The sequence below is a fragment of the Gymnoscopelus braueri genome (assembly GCF_963280865.1).
Source record: "Gymnoscopelus braueri genome assembly, chromosome: 5".
Lineage (NCBI taxonomy): Eukaryota > Metazoa > Chordata > Actinopteri > Myctophiformes > Myctophidae > Gymnoscopelus > Gymnoscopelus braueri.
In genome coordinates this window covers 10,773,106-10,800,343 of record NC_137606.1, presented here as the reverse complement: position 1 = coordinate 10,800,343, position 27,238 = coordinate 10,773,106, and the positions used below count along the sequence as shown (strand labels likewise).

At 41.3% G+C, this 27,238-nt stretch overlaps 1 protein-coding gene across 3 annotated transcripts in view; it reads right to left on the bottom strand.

The window, feature by feature from the left end:
* Positions 1–347: 347 nt before the first annotated feature.
* Positions 348–27,238, bottom strand: part of ets1 (v-ets avian erythroblastosis virus E26 oncogene homolog 1) — a 75,744-nt gene continuing 48,853 nt past the window's right edge. For 2 of the 3 annotated variants that reach the window (XM_080428128.1, XM_080428126.1), the window contains 7 exons: positions 24,040–24,159; positions 21,050–21,250; positions 19,581–19,658; positions 17,063–17,311; positions 14,081–14,341; positions 5,763–5,881; positions 348–3,811 (listed from right to left, as the gene is read on the bottom strand). In XM_080428128.1, coding sequence (XP_080284254.1) covers positions 3,596–3,811; positions 5,763–5,881; positions 14,081–14,341; positions 17,063–17,311; positions 19,581–19,658; positions 21,050–21,250; positions 24,040–24,159 — 1,244 coding nt within the window. In that variant the 3' untranslated portion in view covers positions 348–3,595. The remainder of the gene's footprint in view (positions 3,812–5,762; positions 5,882–14,080; positions 14,342–17,062; positions 17,312–19,580; positions 19,659–21,049; positions 21,251–24,039; positions 24,160–27,238) is intronic. The other variant, XM_080428127.1, reaches the window with a different exon arrangement.

Sequence of the window (27,238 nt, the reverse complement as noted above, 5' to 3'; positions counted from 1 at the left end):
GAGGCAGTATAGAAACCAGGATTACTGCATGTTTTTGAGGGTACCTACCCTAGGGGACACGGGGAGAACATGCAAACCCTAAAGAGGCCTTGGTTAACTGGGGTCCCCAAGAGCTCTATACTGCTAGTACCTCTACATCAAATCTCTTCCCTGAAAATAGCAGATCTACAAGCTCACGTGTTGCATTGCAATGCGAGTTTGTAAATAGGCCATCTTTGCCACAAAAAAAAAAAGACCCAGAATAGGGACAAGTGGATGCAATTCTGTATTCTGTAGACAACTTGTAAGATGTGCTGCTCATGAGCAATTCATCAATCAACAACATAACAATGACACCACACAAAGAGGATTATGAAATCTTTGTTCACATATATTTTTATATAACATTTTGAAGTACATTAAGTAGATTTTAGAAATAGAAGCTACAGTTTATAAAACTTTCCAGCAGAAGTCATTGATGGGCCAGCATCAGCCTTTTTTTCCTCTAGCAGACAGTCTATTTTCTATATATATATATATATATATAAAATAAAAAAAACGCTACATTTTGTCTTGCGCTACCTTTTTAATTCCCATGAAAGCACCAGCTGTCTGCGTCTCTTGTCTTTTATAAAATATAAATTATTGAAAAATATTCAAATGTTTGTGAACTAAATACATAAAAAAATGATCTCAATAAAAAAAAATACAGACACTATAAAATATACAAAAAACAAAACAAAACAAAACCTCTGAAAACACAAGGTTGTCCTAAGGAATTCAATCTGAGATATGCATATAAGTATTGGTATGTATATTCTTGCCAAAGTAAAGATCATGATTAAGACGTGTGCAACAAACTGACATTTACCAAAGTATTTTTCCTGACAGCTGAACTTAATGTTAAACCATTTAACAGTACAGGATACAAAATGTTTCACTTTTAACACAAAAAGCCAACGGTAATAACATTCTCATGTTTAAACATGGAACCGGCTTTGCGGACGTTATATCGATGAAGACAGCAAAATCCTCATTGTTAATTTAGCACAACGTACAAATTATCAGAGGATTTTGCTATGCAGGAATATTATGCTTTAATATGTTAAAGAAATAAAAAGAATGAGGAGGAAAAAGAAATCCTGAACATTGCAAAACAAACAAAGAAAGGAAGCAAAGAAAGAAATGTGCATAAAAGATTGGAATCGCAGAGAACAAAGCAAACCTTCTGGAGAACCTTTTAATGTCTCTCTACGCAGAGTATCCAGTATGAGTGAGCGTTTGTGGGACGATGCTAACTGAGAATGGATAGGCCATGCTCATTGCCATCTAAACATGTTGAGCATGCAACAAGGCTCTTTTCCTACAATCTCAAAAAAGAAGACAGGAAAAGCCTTTTGCGTGGTCCTAAAGCCAAGTAATTTCCAATGTCTCAATAAAAGATACGTTTTTTTTTTTGGTCTTCTTTTTTTTTAAGTGAGAGAATCCTGGTCCCTGTCTTCCAACACTGTGGATTTGTAACCAGAGCGCCATGGCTTGAAGACCTCACATGGGGGTTTGGTTATTATTCCTTCTTTGTCTCGTGCTTATTTGTTTAATCTGGTTCTCAATAAAAGCATTATGAAATACAATCTGTACAAACACACATTTTCAAAAGCTATTCCCATCCATATGGGTAACATTCAGCTACTGTAAACAATAACATTTGTATTCTAAGATGATATTTCTTGACTTTGGCTTTTCCCAGAAGGCCAGTGTATAGCCACTGTTCCCACTGATCATTTGGAGTCAAAACGCTGTCCTTCTGCTCAAGCTAGAACCAGTGAAATCTACTTTATATCCTGTACTTTGAGCTAAGTTGCACAAATACAAGTCGAGTCATGAGAGACTTTCAGTTCCCCATTGCACTCCGAGTGCTATCATAGTCGATGGATAAGTAATGCACGTTCTTGGGAAGTTAATACAGTTCCCTACAATTAGTCCTGTACGCCTTGTCGCCTGCTTCTTATCTTTTTGGGATACTGTTGCAGGCCAGTTGCCATAGGCAATGTTGATTGCAGTGGTAAATAAAACCCTCTATATACAGTACAGCTCACATAGCACAGACCTCCAAGCAGGCAATGCACGACAGAACCACAATTACAGTATACGTCCTTCATTCCTTTGTTAATCATTCTACTACCCGACATCATCAGTAACCTTTTTTACCTACAGTATCCATAGCTTCTTCTTTCCAGTCAACCTAAATTCAGTTGAACTACTTTCTGCTTGTCACGTTACCAAAAACTGCACCTAAAGCCCTTGCTCAACTGTAGCTATTAACATACAGCGTTGACTTGTGTCTACAGACAAACATTCTTAGGCTTTCTTACAAAATACAAAATAAATCAGTCTCTTGACTACTGTGATTTGATAGCATGGACAACATACATACATCTCACTGCTCTGTTGGAAAGTCACATTGGGAAACGACTTGCGGGATGAATTGTGCTTATTTGCTACCAAGTTGGACAACTCATTCCCAAACACTTATACAGATTGTCTATAGCTAATACTGGCGGTAAGCAATGTATGCATAAAAATACAGAAGTGTCAGTCGCAGTACATTTTCTCCAGACACGTATACAAAATGTGTGAATGCATCGGTTTCAAAATCAACGGCTACTTTCGGTTGTCTGTCTTTCAGACACTCCTGGTATGAGTAAGAGAGCGGTCCCTCGAACCCTGCAAGTATCACGGCCAGTGTCTATAGTGTCGTCTGAAAACCAAATCAGCACATTTCAGGTTTCTGAAGAGAGGAGAGGCAGGACGAACTTTAAAGCGTCTGGTTTCAACGTTTGCTTTCGCTGCAATACCTTCATCGGAAAACAAAACAAAGATGACCTTTCCTACATAAGACTGAATGATAAGGCTCACATTAGGAGTTTTCAACAATAACAATATAATACTGGCACAAGGATATGCTTCTCAACAACAAAAAAATAGTTAAACAAAACGACAACAAACAAAAACACTTTTTTGGTCCAAGCTGAGAACTCTAACCTTTGCCTACTGTGTGCGGCGAGGCAGAGAAACAGTGAGCATGTAAATATGACATTATTTTTCTCCTCAGTTACATTTTTGGCAAGAGTTTTCATAGAAACCTTTCCACTCATGCTCTGTTCATCCGACAATGAATTGTTCTCTCTCCTCACTTGTTTTTCTTTGCGTGTTCTCACCATCCATCTCTGCCCTCCTTTTCACTCCCTCCCTCCCTCACTGTCTGGCGTGTGTGTTTGTGCTACCTGGGCAGAATGAAAGCGCTAAGTCGACTCAGACAGCTCACCGTCTGCCGTGAGCTCCTAAGTAATACCTGTATACTGTATATAACACAGACACGTGTCCAACGCGAGACAGTATGAATTTGCACGTTTGCCTAATGTGCTTCCTTTTTAAAACAGCGTCTGACAGACAAGAGCTTCAAAAAAATAACAAAGACCACGATAAGTCGTTATTAAAAAAGGTTTTGGTCCCCCCAAAAAACGGTTACCCACTCTACCGAACAGTTAAGACCACTTTCTGAGCCCACGAGTCCTCCATGGCTCCTTCTTCCTTTCCTTAAATCTGTTTTTTTTTTTCACTCGTCTGTATCAGGCTTAACGTCCAACATGGCGTGCAGCTCTTCTGGGGTGTATCCCAGCAGGCTTTTTAAGTCACAGACAAAGCGGTAGACGTAGCGTTTCCCTGACGTCTTGTGGATGATGTTCTTGTCGTAGTAGTAGCGCAGGCCGCGGCTCAGCTTCTCGTAGTTCATCTTGGGCTTGTTTTTCCTCTTCCCCCACCTCCGTGCAACCTGGTGCCACACACACACACACACACACATTGACGACAAACCTGTTATTATACATTTAGACGTGCACTGGCGTGCACTTTAAATTTCAATAGCTCCATATTTTCTGTCACTCTCGGGCAGTGGTGTAAAGTAACTAAGTACATAAAAATACATACACAATTTTGAGGAATTTTTACTTTCTTCAGTATTTACAATTTCCAATACTTTTACTTCTACTCCACTACATCTCAGAGGCAAATATTATACTATATTATACACTACTAATATTATACACTACAATTCTTTGAACATTTTAGTTACTAGTTACTCATATAATATAAGTTATTATATCATAAAACATACATTAACCACTTTAGCCCTATTTTATAGGCTATTTGAAAATAGACGATCTACAAGCTCACAATGCGTCGCGACGCATTGTGAGCTTGTAGATCTGCTAATTTCAAACATTTGAGTACTTTTACTTTTGGTAGTTGAAGTACATTTTGATACCAATACTTGTGTACTTTCACTCAAGTAAATGTTGAATTCCGGACTTTTACATTGTATTTCTACATGGCAAAATGTTTTGTACTTTTTCCACCACTGCTGTCGGGCAGAAGCCTTGTTTGTCCAAAACCGTACATTTTCGGGAAATGGAAAAAAGAACCCGTGCTACAAAAGTAGTTATTTAGATACAAGCTCTTGTTAATGCATTTCACTGGTTAAATATTTATAAAACCCACAGACAGACCTAACCACTTTCAACCTGGTGTCATTCTGGGTGAATATTTTCAAATTTATCTCAACGATGGAGATGCTTGTAGATCTCACTTCACTACATTTGAGCAAAATAGGGCATTAATTTATGAACAAACATAAAAAGACTAATATTTAGAAACAAGGTTTCTGCCTGACAGTAATGATATTCAATATGGATTGCATTTTGGAAAAGCATACTTCTAAGTGTAACTCCCTTGTGAACTAAGCTCTGCCACCCACACTTCCACTCAAATAGCCCCAAAAAAACTAAACAAGGCTAGTCGCAGCTAGCATTGTTCTGGGTACTGTGTGGGAGTTTTCTATAGTGTAGTATATATGTTCATGTGTGGGTGCAGGTGTGGTGAACTGCAACAGATATTTGTAGGTTTGCAACACAAACCACCAAACATTTAGCAACTGCGGGCACAGCTTCTAAATGTAATATTATAGTTTTTTCTCTCCAATATGTTTGTTACGTAAAGAAATGGCAACTCACAACATCTAGAAAACCTTAACCTTTATCTTTAGCAAAAACTGCAGTGGTATAAAGGGATAATACACTACGAGGTGCTCGATTATTAAAAACAATTGTGGTTGAGAAGGAGGCGAAAAACAGAACAGGACATGAATTGGTAATCAAGGGCGACCACAGCCTGTGAATGATCCAAGCACCACCGAAGAAGAGTACACCCAGAAATCACGTGATCACAACAACAAAAAAGCTAGGCACCTTTCATGTTAAAGGATTTATAAAAGTCAAGTGTTTTTCTGCCGTTTTTCAAACAACAAGCCACATTCAAACGGCCATAGCTCTGGAATGGAGGATCACGAGCGGCCAATATTATTTTTTCCTATACTACGACACCCCCGTGCGTGTAATGAGCCGATCTCCGTGAGGGCGGAGGTCACGGTAGACTATTCCATGATTTTTCAATATTAAAAAATTAAAATCGCCGTTTTCACTGGCCAAGGGGACCAGAGACGGATGAATGAATGAATTAATTAATTCCTGGCAGTGAATGAGTTAAGTTGTCATGCCATGGTTACGTACATCTGTGGATATAGGGCAGCATGCATGGGACCCACCCAGGCAAACAAAAAAGAACACAAAACAAATACTCCTGGAGTAAATAGACACGTTAGCTCATCTGCCCGACTACTTAGCACACATGTGGTCGTATGGTGGTCTATGGGGGCCGCGACCTCTCACCTCGTCGGGGTCAGAGAGCTTGAACTCCCAGCCGTCGCCTGTCCAGCTGATGAAGGACTGGCAGGATTTGTCGGTCAGGAGCTCCAGGAGGAACTGCCACAGCTGGATGGGACCGCTCCCTGTAAGCACACACCACCGAGGAGAGAAGGAAGGGGACAATTAGACCTTCTCATCAGTGGTGGGGAAAAAGTACTCAAATGTTTTACTTAAGTAAAAAAAGTATACAATACTGCCATGTTAGAAGTACCCTGTTACAAGTAACACTGTTGAAAGTCCGGAATTCAACATTTACGTGAGTAAAAGTACAAAAGTATTACCATCCAAATGTACTTAAAGTACCAAAAGTTAAAGTGCTAAAATGTTTGAAAATAGCAGATCTACAAGCTCACAGCGCGTCGCATCTGTGAGCTTGTAGATCTGCTATTTTCAAATAGCCTAGGTATAAAATAGAGCTAAGTGGTTAATGTTAAGTGGTTAATGTTTTATAATATAAGGATTTATATATGCAAAGTAACTAAAGGTTTCAAACAATTGTAGTAGAGCAAAAGTACAATAGTGGCCTCTGAGATGTAGTAGAGTAGAAGTAAAAGTAAAGACAATTGGAAATACTCCGGTAAAGTAAAAGTACCTCAAAATTGTACTTAAGTACAGTACTTGAGTAACATGTATTTAGTTACTTTACACCACTGCTTCTCATGTGTACTCATGTTTCAGACTTTATAGTACTGCAAACTGGGAAAGCAGATGGGCTACAACAACGTGTCGCATGATCTCCTAAAACAAAACGGTCCAGAATACATTAGCGACGGAGAGGGCAGATAATGACCACAGAAGTGCAAGGCATGAGCTGGAGGGTGTTTGCTACTTTGAGTGATTTGGTCATTCTATGATTGTCTGAGCTATGTGAGGGATTAGTTTTCAGATGAGTTCGCTGGAATAGAAAGCATTTTAGTTTCTTGCCCAAGGATGCATTCAAAGCACACTTGGACTGTTGATGGACATGTTGCTGTTGCGGGGGGATTGAAATCGGTGACCTTAAGGTTAAACGACAGGATTGCTGACAATGAATGAGGCCACCCAGTTACTGAAGAAGGGGGCAGGTAGGTGATAGGTTACGCAGGTGACAGGCCCTCTGGCTACGCAGAGTAGATCATTTGGTTCTCAAAGTGGGGTCCGAGGACCCCCAGGGGTCCTTGAGGGAGTTCCAGGGGTTCCCCAGCAAAATGATAGATAGTTAGGAACCAAATGGACCCTTATGGGTCTGTAACTCAGAGAATGTACAAATGGAACCAAATGGACCTCCATTTGTACACTCTCAGTGTTAAATTAACATTGATTTTACAATATTAATTGGGGTCCCAGAGATAGAAATGCCATTAAATGGGGGTCTGTACTCTGTAGCCTAATGCATGTCAAACTGTGGGTCCTTGAATTACAATGGTTGAGAATCACTGCTAGAGCCGTAAAAATCTTCTCCTATGGGGGTCCCTGGCATATGTTTTCAAATGGGGGTCCGCGGGCTAATAAGTGTCAATTTGGGGGTCGTTAACATGAAAACGTTTGAGAACCACTGGAGTAAATGACAAGAGAGGGAAGAGGTTGGATGAATAAGTAGGGCCAATACCACACGTAGAATAACCAATAGTATAATATTGTAATTATATTTAGCAAGTTAAAATGCAATTAGAGGACAGTTAGTACACGAAAGAGGGGTGACAACAAGATTCAACAAAAGAGGCAGAGTAAGTTCTGCTAAATACACTGTGGAAAAAGAAGGAGAAGGACTATTACATTTAGGTCTAAAAGCAAAACATTGCTATCTACAACATCTTTAGGGTAAGGAGGAAATCTTCGTCTCCGAAGAGAGACACATTTAACTTTCTAATCTGGGTCAGTCTAAAGGCATGGCAATGGAACCAAAAATGTCCTCCCGAAATACAAGAGTTCCATTCATCATATTCTTTTGTCTGCCAGTTGCCCTAGACAGTGTGGAGGTCTACGGTCAACAGAATATTTCTGTCTGTACGAGTTCCATTCTGATGAAATCATTAGTTTAAAATAAGAAGGGCCGTCTTCATATTTCATAGCTAAAGAGTTGGGGGATCTGAATACATACTCTGTATGCACGTGTGCGCGTGCGTGCGTGTGTGTGTGTGTGTGTGTGTGTGTGTGTGTGTGTGTGTGTGCGTACATACGTCAATGCCCTTGCACAGTCCATCCCCAACGCATATACCAAAACTCTTAAACTTTGCCTATTATGCACCTTGCATTTGAAACCTTTACAGATTTTAATCACTCAAGACTGAGACAAAACAGTAAGCCATTTATAATGTTCAGGAATGCCTTTAACCATGAAGAGTAATTGGATTTATTTTGCAGACTAAGCAAATTGACTAAATGTGGTGAATTGAACTTCAAGGTTATTGCATTCATTGCATTAGAAGCACTTAGTGGAAACTGGAGGGAAAGCAGAGCAGAAAGCGAGAGAGAGAAGTTGGGGTTTTGTCTGCTCTAGATACACGGTGGTAGGCTTTGATCTTGTGGCTTTGCAGTAACCACCAGAAGTTTTTCAGGTTGTGTGGAAATCACACCTGCTTTAAGTGCAAGCATGGCGTCTGAAGCAGAGCACACAAAGTTGCCTCCCCTAAAGCCTAACGAAACACTTATAGAACTCCAAAAAAAGAAAGAAAAAAAATCTACAAAAACAAACATGGGTTAAGTAAAGAAAGAGCCCACTTTACTCTAAGCTAAAAGGATGAGAGGTGTGTGGCAGCAACTGTCATACTGTAACTTTGGCATCAACTGGATTATGCAAAACTAGGTTTCTTTAGATTATGTGCCTTTCACCAGTGGTGGAAAAAGTACTCAAATGTTTACTCAAAAAGTAAAAGTATCAATACTGCAATATAGAAATACTCTGTTGTAAGTAAACGCCCAGAATTCAAAATGTACTTGGGTAAAAGTACAAAAGTATTGGCATCAAAATGTACTTAAGGTACCAAAAGTAAAAGTACTCATTGTGCAGAATGTCCCATTTCAAGTTTTCAAATGTATACAAATCTTTTGAAAATAGCGGATCTACAAGCTCACGGCTATTTTCAAATGGCCGAAATGTATATAGGGCTGAAGTGGTTACTGTATGTTTTGTAAAAATAATCAAAATCTACAAAGTAACTAAAGTTTTCAAATCAATGTAGTGGAGTAAAAGTACAATATTTGGATCTGAGATGTATGGGGAGTAGAAGTCAAAGTATTGGAAATTGGAAATACTCAAGGAAAGTACACTTCAAAATTGTACTTAAGTACAGTACTTAACTAAATGTACTTAGTTGCTTTCCACCACTGCCTTTCACCAAGAAGTGCACAGTTAAAATAGTAGCCTCAACCATCATAGATCCCCTGCTCACCACCACCTCTCAATAGTGTGAATAAAAATAAACCACAGAAGCAGTTTGAGAACATTTCAAGCAGAACATTGGATTGGATGTTATATACAAAGATGATGAGCACAAAGTGACACATTCAAGCATTGAAGCAAGTCAACATTCCATAATTATGTCTTCTACTGTAACAGTGGGCCCACGTCAATGAAATACAGTGACCGAAAATAAGCATTTAAATAAATGCCAAGAGAGCCCATGCACAATGGTACCCATTGAAATGTGTGTATAGTGTGGCGAAATGGTGGAGGGGCTTGCATTCATAGCACTGTTATAGATCTGCCCCCAAGGCTGGCTAGAGGAGAGTTCTGCATACAGCGTGGAGGGTGTAAGAGTGTGTGCGTGTGCGTGTGCGTGTGTGTGTGTGTGTGTGTGCGCGCGCGCGCGTGCGTGTGCGTAAGTACAATTGTGAGGTACTTTTACTTTACTGGAGTATTTCCAATTTTCAATACTTCTACTTCTACTCCACTACATCTCAGAGGCAAATATTGTACTTTTACTCCACTACAATGATTTGAAAACTTTAGTTACTAGTTACTTTGCAGATATAAATTATTATATTATAAAACATGCATTAACCACTTTTGCCCTATTTTATACCTAGGCTATTTGAAGGCCTATGCGACGTGTTGTGAGCTTGTAGATCTGCTCTGTAGTACTTTTGGTACTTTAAGTATATTTTGATGCCAATACTTTTGTACTTTTACCCAAGTAACATTTTGAACATAGGCCTGTTACTTGTAACAGAGTATGTCTACATGGTGGTATTGCTACTTTTACTTAAGTAAAATATCTGAGTACTTCTTCCACCACTGACACTCAGTGTGCATTTATGGGCGAGGAAGAGAGAGAGAGAAAGACATGACGTCAGCAACAGATGACCACAGTGTAACATCAGGCGTGTCGTGCAGCTGCCTCGTAGCGCTCCAGACAGAGGTTTTAGCATGGCTTATGAAAGACGCTGGTATCAAACTTCAAGAGATGACAGCGGGGACCTCACTTTATCTCCCAGCGGTCCCTTATCAGTCCTCCTTGTCCTCGCTACAATTGGCTGCCTGTCACCCCATGCCTGGGACAGGAAACTGAGCTACACTGGCTTGTCAAACATTGATTTGGGAGGTTATATAAACCTGTTTTTCTATTTAGAGGTTTGATTCATTTTTTGCTTCTTCTGGTGTGAGGGGGTGTTCCCCTTGCCCTTTTCTCTACCTACCGCACGCACGCACGCACGCACGCACACGCACACACACACACACACACACACACACACACACACACACACACACACACACACACACACACACAGTAAGAATAAGTATTTTACCGTATCCTGAAGCATATCACTAAGGGCATCTTTTCGTGGCACATGGCAAAGGAAATCATTTCTACCAACTGTGGGAACATTGATCCTTCAGACAACTTAGGAGTTTCTTTTCTCTCCCTTTGGTTCAGTAAAAGCTCAGACAAAATACACATTAGGCAGTAGGCACATCAGGCTTTTAAATGCGAGCCCTTTAGTCCAGGACTATTCAACTAGATTAGGCAGGGGGCCACAATTACAATAGAGTATTGGGGACCAGGTGAAGTGTTTACATGTTCGTATGAATGGATTTTTAAATTATTATTTTTCACCCGGGTGATAAGAGCACACGGTCTTATGATGTATTTGAAGTGGATGAAGATGGAAGATGGACAAAATCATGCACAAATAAATAGCTCATACAAGATAATGGATGCATAAGGAGAATAACTTAACATCCACTCAAAACTCAGACATTGTTACAAAATGGATGGTTTGTGATGGATGAACTGCACTCAAAAACCCTGTTGTGGTTTATAGTGACATGGTGAAAATAATAATAATAATTGCCGAACTACTTGAAGCCGAACTACTTGAAAGCTACATTATTCTGAAAGTAGTTAGAAGCATGGACGTAGACAACATTTCCGGCTGTTTTGTTTCTTTGTACCATGAAAAGGTCTTTATACTTTTAATTTTTAAATATATTTCTGGGTCTTTTTCTGCCTTTATTTAAGAGGAAAGTAGGCTGACAGGAAATAGGGAGAGAGATGGGGGGGTGACACACAGCAAACGCCGGCGGGATCGGGAGTCAAACCCGCAACACACTGTAAGACTGGATTACCAGCCTTTGTGGTATGTGCCTGGACCGGTAGGCCAGCAGGCACCCCAATACTTTTTTTTGATACTTAATACATATTTTAGCACCAGATGCTTAAGTACATATGAAGTGAGCTACTTTAACAATTTGACCCAAGTGATTTTCTTATGGGTGACTTACATTTACCCGCATTTGGGTTCCTGTAGCAGTGTCTTGACTGCAAATACAGTACTGGTAGGTGTTCATTTGGGACCCTGAGTGAGTCACTAATATTCCTCCATTCTAAATAGTAGCCTACATTTTATTCTTATCTGTTAATGGTTGATTAACCATTAACAAGCTTCAGTTAACCGTTAAGAAAAACATTCAAAATGGTCATCCTGTACAACCAACCATATAATACAAAATATTGACATTTAATTTAACATTGGAAGATGTAACAAGAACATGTTCCAGGGGCCACAAGAAATCTCCGCTGGGGCCGGATTTGGCCCGAGGGCCGCCAGTTGAATATCACTGCTTTAGTCTATCTCTGGAGTCGTTTTTCCAGTTGTGGTGGAGTATCAGGACCATAACTTTTGGTGTTTATCTGTAGATTGTCCACCTGGCAAGAGCTTCGCTAAGGCAATGGATGAAGCAGTCGAGGTTACTGAACAAAATAATCTTCTGAATAAAGATAGGTTAATTACGTTTTTTTAACTGCATAAATGTACATAAGTATGAAGAAAGGCTGCATGACGTCAAATAACTTTCCATTTGTAAATTGAAAATGATATGCTGTACAAATGACTTTCACATGGTGCGTGATTTATTACATTCTGTCGGAATTCTTATTTTTTTATTTTATTTGATTACATGTAAATGACGACAACGCAACCATAGTGAATGACCAACTGTTCAATGGGCATCGTTTGAACTGGTAACCTTGCGGATGAGCAATTAGCCAACTGTGGGATTCTGTGTAATGAGATCTGAGGTATGCATTCTGCGTCTGACCTTGAGAGATCTGCTGGGAATTCCCCTTCTGTCCATGCTAACAACCTTGCAGCCTTGTGACAACAATTTAACCCGGGTTGAAAAGTCCCGAAAGACCTCATCGTTTAGTCGCAATACAAACGTCTACACTATCTCATTTCATTCCTCTGTGTCCGAATTTAACTGGCCGAGACTGGCACATACTTCATGTTTAGCACTCAATATTCTGCCTGGACTGAACCACAAACGCTCCAAGAATCCCACTGAGCCTCCACTGACCAGGTGCATACAGTATCTACTGTCTTCATCATGTCTGCCAGCTGAATTGGATTTAACACATCAGTGTATTCCAACTTATGAGTACGCTGAATTATATCACGTTATATCGCAATGTGCATCTTACAAATAATGCCATTTTGCTGCGATACTTTATTTATAGAATTACCATGGGCTCATAGATATGGTTATACTACTTAAGGGTTCAAATCAACACACTACAAAGTACAAACTAAACCAGAAGCATCCAAAATAGCAACAGTTTTTCATGTGCCATTGTCAAGACAAAGGCCATGAGAGACTAAAATAGCTTTGAGAGTTTGTTCGCTTTAACTTTGTTCTGTAGAATGTATCCCATCTTACTGAACACAGAGAACTACCGTACATAAACATGCTCTTTCCGCATATGCACGAGTAGAAAAAAAGGCCACGTGAGATGAACAGATAATACTACTCTCGTGTAAAGTGCAAAGGCAGACATCATTTCAGTGTTGCACCAGTGTTGCTAAGACAACCTGGGGGGGGAGAAAATGGGTTGAGATGTGGGCTGCAGATAAGTGGGGGTTTGATGAGAAATGAAGACGTTCAAAGCAGAACAAAGAGAGGTGAGAGAAAAGAAGCTACCAAATTTGTTTCCTGTAATGTGCACGGCTCGGGACGGATGGGTTAAATTTGTCTATGTGTGCGTTAGGTCTTACACTGGATTGAAGCACGCCCCCAAAAACCACCTTGACAGAGCAATAAGAGGTGCTAGATCTTGTGTAAAACTCCTGTTTGAACCGGTGCTGCGAACGTCACTGCACTTTTAGCATGTGTACAGGCCAGATATGCAGTGAGTTCATGTTGTCAAAGTGTACATAAAATGTATATAATATTACAGACACACACACACACAGTTTTGGGCCGACCGACAGATAACACAATATTTATATATAGGTAATTTTTATGTCATTTTTATTATTAGCCAAACAACGCCAAGGACTGTATCTTACCTTAACCCATTAAGACCGGGAAAGCATCTGTAATTTTTAGATGCCGCGCTATGAGCTTGTAGATCTAAAATGTTTTGAAAATGTGTGCAAATCTTTGAATATATATATATTTTTTTTAAGCGAACATTTGTAACTCAAATATTTGCTTCTACAAATGTCTTCTAAATCCTAACATTAAAAAAATAAATAAACATATGTTGCTATAATATAAGTGGTGCTCAAACTTTTTCATGTCAAGGACCCCCCAAAATGATATGTATTTGGCTGCGGACCCCCCATCTCAAAATATGTTGTTCCAGGGACCCCCCAGAAGCAAAGAGCGATATGTGCTATTTTTGAATAGCCCAAAGAAATCACAAAATGACACAGATGCGTTCCCCGGTCTTAATGGGTTAAAGCAAACAAACTAACAACAACAAAAAAAACTTGAAATGAAAAGATCTGAGCAAAGACAGGGTACCTTATGTTCCCTCGTGCATCACTGTGTGGCCTAGACAAAACCAAGGACAGCTCACCTGTGTATCCCGCGAGAGCGGCAGCCGGAATGACGGGCTTGTCCTTGCAGAGGTCCGAGCGCTCCCTGACATAGTCTTTAAAGGTGCCCTTGGGCTTGTGTCCGTGCAGGCCGGCGGGGTAGTCCTCGGAGTCGAAGCTGTCGTAGGAGGGCACCCGCTGCAGGCTGCTGAACGAGGACTGGCTGCTCCACGACTGAGTCAGACGGTCGCAGCTCTCGAAACTCTCGATGCTCTCGAAGGAGTCCTGGCCGCCCAGCTTACCTGGGGACAGATGGGAGCAAAAGGAAGGAGCGGAGAGGCGGAAGAGAGGGGAGTTGAGAGGAACGGAGGGATGGAGAAAGAGGGAGAGTGATCAGATTGTGACTATGACTGCGGTGCTGGTATACAACACGGTACCAGTGGTGGAAAGTAACTAAGTACATTTACTCAAGTTATTTGTACTTTACTTCAGTGTTTCCAATTTCCAATACTTTTACTCGACTACATCTCGGATCCAAATATTGTACTTTTACTCCACTACATTTATTTGAAAACTTTAGTTACTAGTTACTTATAGATTTTGATTATTATTACAAAACATACACTAACCACGTTAGCTGGTTAATGTACATTTCGGCCACATTCTGCATAATGAGTACTTTCTACTTTTGGTACTTGCAGTACATTTTGATGCCAACACTTTTGTACTTTTACTCAAGTACATTTTGAATTCCAGACTTTTACTTGTAACAGAGTATTTCTATATTGCAGTATTTGTACTTTTACTTAAATATGAAATATGTAGCACTATTTCCACCACTGCACAGTACCTAATAGAGTAATCTAAAAATAATAATAAAGTCAAACAGACTGATGCAGTGTGATGTCTTTATTCAAAGAAGTTTCTGACTGTAATCATGTTCCTACTACAAATGTGTGCAGTCTGTAAACAGACTGTGAGCACATATGGATGACTGAACTGTAACTTGTTTTAATCTGTAAACTGTAGTTTTCGAGAAATGGGACACTAAATTACGACAGCAGCGTACACAGTGCAAAGTGATAAATAACGCTGCCTCTCTGACTAGGCTTTTATTGTGTTGCATGGTGCAACATCTTTTTCTATTTCACACTCCATTTCTCGTAAACAGCTGCCATTTGGTTTTGCTTCTTAATTGGACGCCGATTGCACAAATTGCCACGTTCTATTTTTGGCCTCTTGGCAAAGATAAGATGGGGGTCTTTCAATTGAGTCATAAATGAATGGAAGATAATGCAATGCCTCCAATTGATGCCGAAATCTTCAATTGCTTGCAAATTGAAGCCACATGGCGGTATCGCCGGTGCCACAAATACTTTCCCACGTCGGGGGGGAGTGCAACGTGATGCCAGAAAGCATGGAATTTATGATGTACAAGGATTGGACCTCGTTTACCTTGCAGGCAACTGCTCGAGGCGCATTGGAAGGAGGCCCTGCGTGTTGTAACTCTCTGTGATGCCCTGCTATTCATTTGTACAGCTGGGGGATTGGGAGACGAAATCCCAGCTTTATGGGCCTAGATGTAAACCGCACTGCTAATTCGTCTCTAAACTATCAGTGGGAAAGCAAACAACCATGTGCATTTGGCAGAGCAAACACAAGAGCTTCATGAGAAGGAGCCCACGCTAGCTGGCTTGGTGTTGACACCTCGGGTGTCCTTACCGAGAACCTCACCGCTAAGACGAGAAAAGAGAAGAAAAGAAAAAAAAAGATGCCGCTTGATCAGTTTCACATAGACGCTAAGGGGTGTGGCTTAGTTCATGTTTCACTCTGACAACAATCGAGTTGTTTTTTTTCCCTCCTAACCAAGCCTACTGCGTATGAGACGCATTTGTGAAGCCACTAGGCGACCATACGGCATGCTTTTGTTCTCTCTTATTACATGCACACTGATTTGGCCCAAGATTTTTAGAGGTATTAGCACCTTCACTCAACTCTCTCAGACATATACTGTATACATAGACAACAAACAAAACAAAGATTTGCATGCACATACACGCACACACCTCTCAATCGATCAAATAATATCTGTTAAAACAAAGTGAAAGGTTGCCAGAATCTACACCAGTGGTTCTCAACGTGGGGGGCCCCATGGGGGCCCAGGGGTCCTTGAAGGGTTTCCAGGGGGCCCCCGGGAAAAGGAATAATAGTTAGGAACGCTTATGGGTCTGTAGCTCTGAATAATCTTATTTGAACTGGGGATCCCCCAAAATAATCACCCCCCCCCAAAATAATCATATTTGAGTTGAGACATTACATTTAGTTTGACTCGGTTCCACAGATAAACTGCACATATAGCTGATAGCTGATCTACAAGCTTTGTAGATCAGCTATTTTCACAGTTTTTGCCTCGGTCTTATATTATTCGACAATTTAGCCAATGTTTGACCAGATTTTATAGTATAGTTTGCTGATTACCTTTGATGCAGCAATGGTCTTTTTTCTTTTCTTTTCTTTCTTTTCTCTTTCTTTCTTTTGTCTTAAAAGTCCTTAAATTGGCACTTCACTGTCATCTGGGGACACCCCCCCAAATCATGTGGGGACCCCCCTGGGGGTCCAAACCCACAGGTTGAGAACCACTGCCACAGAAGAACATGCTGGCTTCATATGGAATCCAAATGACTTGAAACCAGTGGGCGACTGACTGAGAACTCTAAATCAGTGGTTCTCAACCAGTGGTCTGGGGACCACCAGTGGTCCTTGAGGGGGTTCCAGGGGGTCCCCAGCCAAATTAATAGTTAGAAACCAAATTGACCCTTATTTGTCTGTAACTCTGAGAGTGTACAAATGGAACCAAATGGACCCTAACGGGTCCACCCCAAGAAATTATAATGGTTGAGTCCCTGGCATATCTTTTCAAATGGGGGTCCGTGGGCTAATGTGTGTCAATTTGGTGGTCCTTGACACGAAAAGGGTTGAAAATCACTGCTCTAAATTCAACGCGTGTGTCCCCCCCCCCTCACCTCTGCTGATGCGGCCCACGCACATGTTGTCGGGCGACACCACCTCCTGCTTCACGGTGAAGTAGTCCCCCACCTGCAGGGGGTTGAGGGGCGCGTCCCGCAGGATGACGTTGGGGTACTCGTTCTCGTACTTGAGCGACAGCAGGTCCTCCGAGCTGATGGGGTGGAGCGTCTGGTAGGACTCCGTGATGAAGCCGGGCTCCGAGTATTCGGACGGCGGTACGCACTGAGCGTGCTCGATGCCGTAGCCTGGAGAGGAGGATCACCAGGAAAGAGAGACGGGGCGGAACAGGGACAGAGGAGAGGGAAACGAGGGAGGAGGAAGGGGGAAAAATGTTTGTAAAAGTTGAGGGAGTGTTTCTTTTATGACAAATTCATAATTATAAGAGGATGGAAAAAGGGTCTATGTTGATATTGAAGTTTCAAGATTTTCTTTAAAAGGGATAGTTGACCCCCAAAATGAATTTGTTTCTATCGATTAGTCACCCCATGGAGACTTGCCTTCAGGGATATTTTTTGTTTTCGTACATAAGACACGGCACACCTTGAGGTGCTCTAAATATTATTATCCATGATAATGCCATGATAATGCCATAATGTGTGTGTGTGTGTGTGGTGCGCTGTGCAGTACATGTGTGTAAGTGTTTATTTTCCTGTTGACTAGCTTTCATTTACTCCGCTTAGCTTACTCTAATCTCACACTTTGCACCAGTAGCAATAAGCATACAGTAGAATTGTTACGGGTCCATGAGTTTTTACTACACGCTCAGAGTTACATTGATTGAGGATTTGTCTGTGCAGCTGCACACAACCTCTTACCTTGACACAGGTTGTTGTTGGTATAAATAATAATAGGCCTACTGTTTGCTACATTTCAGGATCATAATGCAGCTATCAGTATCAGTGGTGGAAAAAGTAATCACATTTATTTTACTTAAGTAAAAGTATCAATACTGCAATTCAGAAATACTCAGTTACAAGGAAAAGTCCGGAATTCAAAATGTATTTGAGTAAAAGTACAAAAGTATTGGTATCAAAATGTACTTAAAGTATCAAAAGTAGAAAGTACTCATTCTGCAGAATGTCCCATTTCACAAAATGGCCGAAATGTATATAGGGCTGAAGTGGTTAATGTATGTTTTGTAATAATAATCAAAATCCACAAAGTAACTAGTAACTAAAGTTTTCAAATAATTGCAGTGGAGTAAAAGTACAATATTTGCCACTGATCAGTATACATGATACATGTATGAATAACATGGGCCAAATGATAAAGATATAGTCATAAAAATATCCCTCTCTACAGCTGTCCAATACAGCAGAAAGTTGGCCTATAACGTATTATTGACTAATATCATCGATCAATTTAATGTTTTCATTTTCTGCTGTCACTGAGGAGCCAAGTCAAAGTCAAGTTCGTGTGCCAAGCAATGAGATAGACAACGCTGACGTAAACCAACAGGAATCTTAAATCTGATCCAGGGTCTGCCCCATCCAGCCAGTTTCCATTTGAGGCATTTAGCTGTCAGTCTCTCCACTGACTCAACGATTAGTGAGTGCAGTGAGTGGACCGGATAAGACCAAACCAATGTGCATTAACAGACAACAGTCTGTGTGTGTGTCTCTGCAGTCTGCACTGTGTGCATTATCTCAGAGTCAGAATCTGCATTATCTCAGAGTCAGAATCTGTTTGAACTTTTTTTCAAATGTAATCTTAAAAGGTAGGGTAAGTGATATTTTTGGGTCAAAACAAAACGGTTAGTTTTTTTTGTTAAAAGGTCAAAGCACTATATTGTGATAGTAATCATTGCTATAGAGTGTTTGTTCAGTAACAGGAGTCTCCCTGTCTCTCCAGCTCTTTAATAAACAGAAAATACATTTTCAGGTAGGTGACAACATTTCAGCCAATCAGCAGAGAGTACCCATTTATCAGCTTCATTTTTATAGTGTTCCAGTTCCAATTTTGTCTGCTAATTTCTCTGTGTCACCACTTCCAATTTCACTTGTTTAATCTGTATCCTGACTGAGTTCTCTATCCTGATTGGATAACATTGGTATCCCGACCTGAAAATGCATTTTCTGTTTAATAAAGAGCTGGAGAGACAGAGAGACACCTGTTACTGAACAAACACTCTATAACAATGATTACTATCAGAATATAGTGCTATTTAACACTTATTTTACCCAAAGAAAATCACTTACCCTACCTTTAACTAATCTAAGAAGGAATAGAAGGAATGTGACAGGGTGAATTAACACCACATAATTATCAAAGTGGTATAGAAAGGAAGAGATATGCCTAAATGTATACGTCGTACAACAGTGTCCCAAATACTATAGCAGGGACACGTTATTTTGGCACGAGACACTATCATTTGACTAAGCACAAATCAGGCTTAACATAAAGTAGTATTTCAAAAGACATTAGTAATGGGATCTAACCTGCAATACGGAAGACAGTTTATTAAAATGGGTATTAATGTGTTTTTGACCCGCTGCTCTCACAACATCTACTTACTGACAAAGTAGTCTGAGGTATAGCGGGATTCCTGGAAGCTGGAGGTCAAGCCATTGCAAGGGAAATGCTTTGTGTCTTCTTCATGAAAAATAGATAGAGGAATGAGCATCAGTGGCCTCGTCATTGATTTCATGTATCATGTAACCGCATCCAGCGTTATCAAAAATTTATGGCCCGGGGCACAAAATTGTGTCTTCCTCTTTGGCTCCCGTTACGATCGGATGGAAAAACATGGTGCACAACCGACCGCACGTGCATTAACGCACACTATCAAATGTGGAGTTTTCAGTTAACTCTGAAAGTGTATTTGTTTTACACTTTCACACTCCAGATTCCACTGTGTCTAAGGACCAGTGGTGGACAGAAACGGAGTAAATGTACTTGAGTACTGTACTTAAGTACAGATTCTGAGGATCTGTACTTTCCTTGAGTATTATTTTACTCGAGTACATTTCTAGGAAGGCTGTAAAGTACCGAGTACTTTTAGGTTGGCTGTTTTTTTTTCCTGCCGTAAAATGCAATTTGAAACACTTCTGCTCTCACACTAGCCATGTTTCTAGCTTCTGTTTACTTCTACCTCGTAGAAGTGTTTTTCTGAATGAATAAATAAATATTTGCGAATAGTGCAACATAATTCCATGATTATCATCCACAAAGGCTGCTACTGGTGACTACAGGGGGGTGAAGGTTATAGTACACTTGAATTGTCAAGTGTGATCGAATCCATTTCCTAACCTGTGTTACATTGTGCACTCTCTCTCATCTTGCTTGCTTTTTTGCTCTATATCAGTGGTTCTCAACCAGTGGTCCGGGGACCACCAGTGGTCCTTGAGGGGGTTCCAGGTGGTGCCCAGCTAAATGATGGAGAGTTGGTAACCAAATGGACCCTTATAGATCTTTAACTCTTGAGAGCGTAAAAGGATTCATTTTACGCTCTCAAGAGTTAAATTATTGTAAACATCTGCATTACTTAATTAAACAATTGTTATTTTGATCAACGTTTGCCTGTTATCTATCCTATTGGTACCAACATCAATACAGCATTGGGTCTGAGAGTCTAAATCTGATCAAACGGTGGTCCGTGGCTCAAATGCCGAATAATTAATGGACCTTGATAAGAAAAGGGCTGACAACCACTGCTCTATAGACCAATTATTTGTTTACTAACATTGAGACTGGACGCACAGCTGATTGTTTCATGCAATCAATTCCCAACATATTGTTTCGGGGTGCGCTGGTTTCAGTTCATTCAACCTCCTCTTGTGTGTTGGCTAGTGAGGCGCGTCCTAGCGAGACCTGACAGAATGGGTTTCATTTGGTGCCGGCCTGCGCGCGCATACTGGTTCTTATCAATGTGACGTCGTCTGTTAAGGGGTCTATATGATATCTGATGGAAAAATAAAATTTACTATACAAACTCGAAATTCTAAATTAAATCAACACTCAAGTGTGCATCGCCATGAGCTCACCTTTCTGAAGCATCTCTAAATGTTCCCAGAGGATGTCCCCCACAAAGTCCGGCGCTAGGTCCAGGAAGCGCTCCTTGCCCAGCGCACACAGGCTGGCTCCGTTCAGGCAAAACTTGTGGAAGTCCACATTCTTCAGACTGAACTCGTTCACCGTCCATGTCAGCCACTCGCCCACGTGGTTCTCTGACCACTGTCTGGGGTCTGAACAGGGGGGAAACACAAGTCAAGAGAAGCATAATTGAGTTAAGTGGTCGTTACATTGGACGGGCTATATGAACGTGACATTTTGGCATCGTTATGCAAAGCACCTTGTAGTACAGTGGTTTTCAACCTTTTTCATGCCAAGGACCCTTAAATGTATATAAATTTGGCCACGGACCCCCATCTGAAAATGTGTTGTGCCAGGGACCTCCCAGAAGCAAAGATTTGAGTTAAAAATGTTTTAAAAAACGCTTTAAAAAATATATATATTCAAAGATATGCACACATTTTCAAGAATTTTCAAAAATAGCAGATCTACAAGCTCATAGCGCGGCATTCGGTGCCGTGCTATGAGCTTGTAGATCTGCTATTTTTGAATAACCAAAAGCTAAGTGGTTAAAATGATTGTGACTCTATGTTAACTGATTTCGCTGGGGACCCCCTGGTACCCGCCCCAAGGACCACTGGTGGTCCCCGGACCACTGGTTGAGAACCACTGTTTACCAACATTTACGGCGTGGCTCTGTAGTACGCAAGCTGTCTATAGGAGGGTCTCCGTGTCTGTTTGGTTGTGTTGTCCAGAGCTGATCTCACAAACCGCTGGACCAATATCATCACCAAATGTCCTGTGCACACTGCCAGTAGTACCACTACCACCACACTTTTTTCACATTACTTTAATTATTAACTTTGGAATAATGGAAGTCAATGGGGGTTGGATTAAAAACAATTGGAGTCATACAACATAAGATCACTGACATCATCCGTCTTGTCTTCAGATTTTTTTGGAAGGTTTCTGAAACTTGTAACCTATGATGCCCAAATAAGGATGCCAGGGTTAATGTGGTTAAAGATCCAGTGCAATGACGCAACCAATCAGAAGGTTCCATCCCTTCAGGCTATGGCACGGTAGAACCTCAGTCACATGGTGCGCAGTGTTATTGTTTGTAAGGGAGAGAGAGATGGCCACGGTGCAGAATGTTTGTTACCAAGTTGCTTATTTCTATCCTAAAATGCTTTAAGATATATATTTTAGTGTGCTGATTAAGTTTACAATGAGTAATACACCGTCTGGACAGCTGTGTTTGAAGGAAAGTGCAGCTATGGGAATCACACAGGTGAACAAAATCAAGATTCATTTATATTCATGAAAGTTGATCATCACGCAGCACATTTTCATTTACAGGAAGTAATTAAGATTGGCTTTTTAGGGACTTTTGATATAAAAATAATTTTGTATATTGTATATTTTTTATATTTTGGCATCTATTGTTAGGTATGCCCATATGTTGACCACAGATAAGGGTCCATGTGGTTACATTTGTACACTATCCGAGTTAAATGAACACTTTCAACAACATTTTACTGTGTGTGTAGCATCTTACGGGTGATTTCAGTGTGTGACACCACGACACACAACCAAGTATAAATCACCAATCATCTGTTTGCCACGGTGTGAGTAATACTAAAAGAACAACCTGCACAAATTGCAATCTGATAAACAGTTTGAATCTAGGTGAACTTCTCTAGAACTCTCGTCACCACACACATTATGCTCTAGTTATGACTGTGAGAAAAACAGACGTTCAGCTATGCAGCTACCGTGCCTTATTCACGTTCACAGAGCCCCATGTGGTTTACATGTCAACCAATAAAATGCTATCACAGGCAAGCATGGCGCTGGCGGTGGGTCATGTAAACATATGGGTGGCAGAGCCCTTCTGAAAAAAAAGAACAGGGTTTTCCGATATAACACTACTACATACACAAATAGCCAAAGCCCTGCTATTTCCGTGCAGCTCGGGGTGGCTCTGCGGTCAGCCCTCAATTTAGGGACTGTAACTCATTATTTTCACTGTCTGTCTAGTACTCTACGTCTGCATTCTCTGCATCCTTAAGACTCAAGTCAGTCAGTCAGTCAAGACAGGGCGTAAATGTATGTAATGTAAAGCTATTTTGGAAGATTTGTGTGAGTCTCTCTCTCTCTCTTGAGTTTTGGGTGAATCCTCTCCCAAAAAGGGATGCCTTTATCGAGTGAACCAGACGTTTGAGCTGGGAAGCAAATTGCATAGTTTGCGTCAAGGTAGCCTACTTTCTGTAATGAGAAACGTTTGAGTTATGTGAGTAATAGAAAGGGTTTTAAAGTACTATGGTGGTCGCAGAGGATTCGGGTTAGGACGGAGCAGCAGTACCGTTCTGGAAGGGTTTTGATTTAGAAAGACGGAATAAGGAGTCTATGAGAGACATGGGGAGGGACTTTAACCCATTAAGACCGGGATCGCATCTGTGTAATTTTTTGATTTCTTTGGTCTATTGAAAAATAGCAGATTTTTCTTTTTTTTTTATCGTGAAAATGTGTGCAAATCTTTGAATATATATATTTTTTAAAGCAAACATTTGTAACTCAAATCTTTGCTTCTGGGGGATTCTACTAATGTCTTCTAAAATAGTTTTTTGAAAAAACTTGTTAATCAGTGGTGCTGAAACATTTTCGTGTCAAGGACCCCCAAAATTATATGTATTTGGCCGCGGACCCCCATCTCAAAATATATTGTTCCAGGGACCCCCAGAAGCAATTATTGGAGTTAAAAATGTTTGCTTTAAAAAATATATATATATTCAAAGATTTGCACACATTGTCAAGATTTTTCGAAAATAGCAGATCTACAAGAGTGCCGCCCTATGAGCTTGTAGATCTGCTATTTTTGAATAGCCAAATAAATAATAAAAAATGACACATGCTTTCCCGGTCTTAATGGATTAAGCGAGCCACAGATACCGTCTTTTACCTTTGGGGATGCCCAGCCGTTGCTGCTCTTTCGTGAAGCCGCTGAAGGTGGCTTTCAGGGCCTGCGACATCATCTCTTTACTCCCTGGAGTGAGCAGAGGCACGTCTCCACATTCCAGATCTGTCCATCACAGAGAGAAAAAAAGAGACAGAATGTTGTGTTATTTGAGGCAGGAAAAGAGTGTGTGTGTGTGTGTGTGTGTGTGTGAACGGATAGTCAAGGCATATCAGAGCAACAGAACATCCCAACCGGTTAACACACTGGTGGGGGGGGGGGGGAGCTCTTTGTGACTCGGATAAACAACCCACACAGTTTGTATCTGAGCGTGATCAACAACTTGTCTCAACAATTACGTTCCGTCTAGACGGACGCCGTCTCGATATTGGATTCAATCTAAAACGGCAGCTGTCTCAAATACACTGATTACGTACACTGTCTTTTTTATACCCGGTCAGACAACCAACCGCCAAGCCAACTACAGCCTCAATTGCCTGTGCAGCCTGAAAAAACGATAATACATGCACGCACGCACGCAGAAAAAGCAGCACTTTAAAATGCGTTATTAGCTTTCCCGCCGTTGCTGGTGTTATTGTGCTGACAGCCTGACAATACGTTACTTTTGGTTACATCATTCAGAGTGTTCAGGTTCCAGGTACCTGCCATCAGCCGGATTATTGTGTGGGTGGAATGGGCTCAATCTCTCTCCCTCCATCCACCTCCCATATTTTTTTTTATCCCACGATTTTGTAACCCATTTTTCACCCAGTGCCAATTGCCTAAGCTTGTAATCATGGGCGCTACTCTCCCTCTGCCAGCCTGGGGAGAGCCCTGAACTGAGCTCATGCTTCCTTCAATGCATGAGGAGTGAGCAGGCCGCTTCTTATCACCTGACAGGGGGGAGTTTCCACGGTAGGAAGTAGTGCGTGGAAGGAACACGTTATTCCAACCAGTTCCTTTCCCCCTCCATCAGGCTCCCCGGCTGACCAGGGGGAGGCAGTATAGAGACCAGGATTACTGCATGTTTTTTGTGAGGGTACCTACCCTATGGGACACGGGGAGAACATGCAAACTCCACACAGAAAGGCCTTTTCGCCAACCCCACCAAGGGTATGGGCACTGATGACACGGAGGAGAGTAACACTGACACTCCCCCAGTGCCCACAGCGTCCCCGGCAGGAATCGAACCCAGGACCATTTTTGGGCATATCTCTAGGGGAATGGGCCTGCCTGCCTGCCTGCCCACCCGACAAAAAATTAACTCATATACACTAGACCCGCTGGGGCACCGGTCTACTACGGGAACGATGCAAGTTGGGAATGCGTGCCCCTCCACCCGGTAAAGCAATACCCGTTGTACCCATTGTCAGGGTACCTGTTGTACCCGCCTCTTTTATATCCATATGGAGATCTCTGCAACCGTCTGTCCTTGTCACCTTTGTGCCCATTACGGAGATCCCTGATGTCATCAGTATATGCCCATACATGGGCATATAATTATGTGAGGTTCTCGAGATACGCAAAGGATAGATACGCACACACGCAGACATTTGCATAATTAATTTATAGAAGGATTTCTTCTGGTATTATTGCATCTGGCAAACTATGTGGTATTCAATCAACAAGAGTGGGGTCAGCTGGTCAACAGAGACACTGTGACCCTCACCAAGCCCTCCTGCCACGTTAGAGCCTATCTGCTAAACAGAGGAGCCACTGTCACCACAACCAACACGGGGTCACACATAGGGTTCAGGGGTCAAAGGATGAGGTGATGATGTCACCCAGGCTAGCGGTGGTGGTGGAGGTGGTGTTTGTGTGGGTGGTGGTGGTAGCGTTTATAACTGAGGGTGGGCTTGTCTTGAGGGGTCTCAAACACACGCAACACACTAGGCTCACTGTTCTCCACCTCACAGCCAGGGGGCACCCAGTGGGAGACAAATGCTCTCTTTGATGGCTTTAAACAGTGCCTGATGACTTGCTGATCTAATTAGATGTGGATGGGAGTGGGAGAGGGGAACCCCCCCCCCCCTCTTCCCTCCCCTCCCTGGGCCACTGGCTACCAGAATAGAGTACAGAATGGAGTACTCCGCGCAAAACTCAGAAATAGGCGTATAAATAGAGACAAAGATAGCCCATGATGTGGAATCTGGACAAAATGCCATTCTTTCATCTGTGGCTCTGTGTGTGTCAGTGGCAGCACTGATTTACAGAACAAAAAAGGAAAGGGTCGATGCCACTCGACGTCTAAGAAATCTGTTGTATCATAAGCCCTATGCCACTGGACGTCTAAGACGTAAAAAGAATAATACAAAAAAACAATTTTAATTATTTTTTTTGGGGGGGATTTTTTTTTTTCAGAACCCAAGATATCATGATTTGAAAATGTTCTGCTCCATTCACTTCTTGTTTAACTTCTTACTGAAAAAGGCTGTATCTCTTTTTACAATGAATTTTGGCTCTGGCCAAACTGCCAGAAATAAGTCAGGCACTGAATGAGTTAATAGCAATAATTATTAACACTGTGACTCCTCCTGTCTGATCAGCCTCTGCGGGTGGAAGCTTTAAAGGCTCGGACTCATGACCTTTGTCATATCATTATGCTAATTCTCTGTCCTCACCTAGTTCTCTCTAAGTCCTGCCTCTCTCACCCCATAAGGCAGTGGTGGTAAAAATACTCACATTTTTTAAAAGTATCAATACTGCAAAGTAGATGCGACGCATTGTGAGCTTGTAGATCGGCTATTTTCAAATGGCCGAAATGCATATAGGGCTGAAGTGGCACTGGTTAATGTATGTTTTGTAATAATAATCGAAATCTACAAAGTAACTAGTAACTAAAGTTTTCAAATAACTGTAGTGGAGTTAAGTAAAAGTACAATATTTGCCTCTGAGATGTAGTGGAGTAGAAGTAAAAGTACTGAAGAGTAAATGTACTTAATTATTTCCACAACTGCATGTAGGCTATATACGCTGTATCATTCACTGAGTAGACCATGGCAAAATCACCGCAGTTTTGGCTGACTTTGGCGAGTGGTGATTTGGATTTTTTTTTAAAGCATCCGGCAAATGTAAAATCTTAGCTTCAAGTTAATCAAGAACAGACACCATGAAAATAATAATTACATGCAAAGAGCGCTTTCCCCATCCTACCAGGGAAACTCCCCCCTGTCAGGTGATAAGAAGCGGCATGCTCACTCCTCAT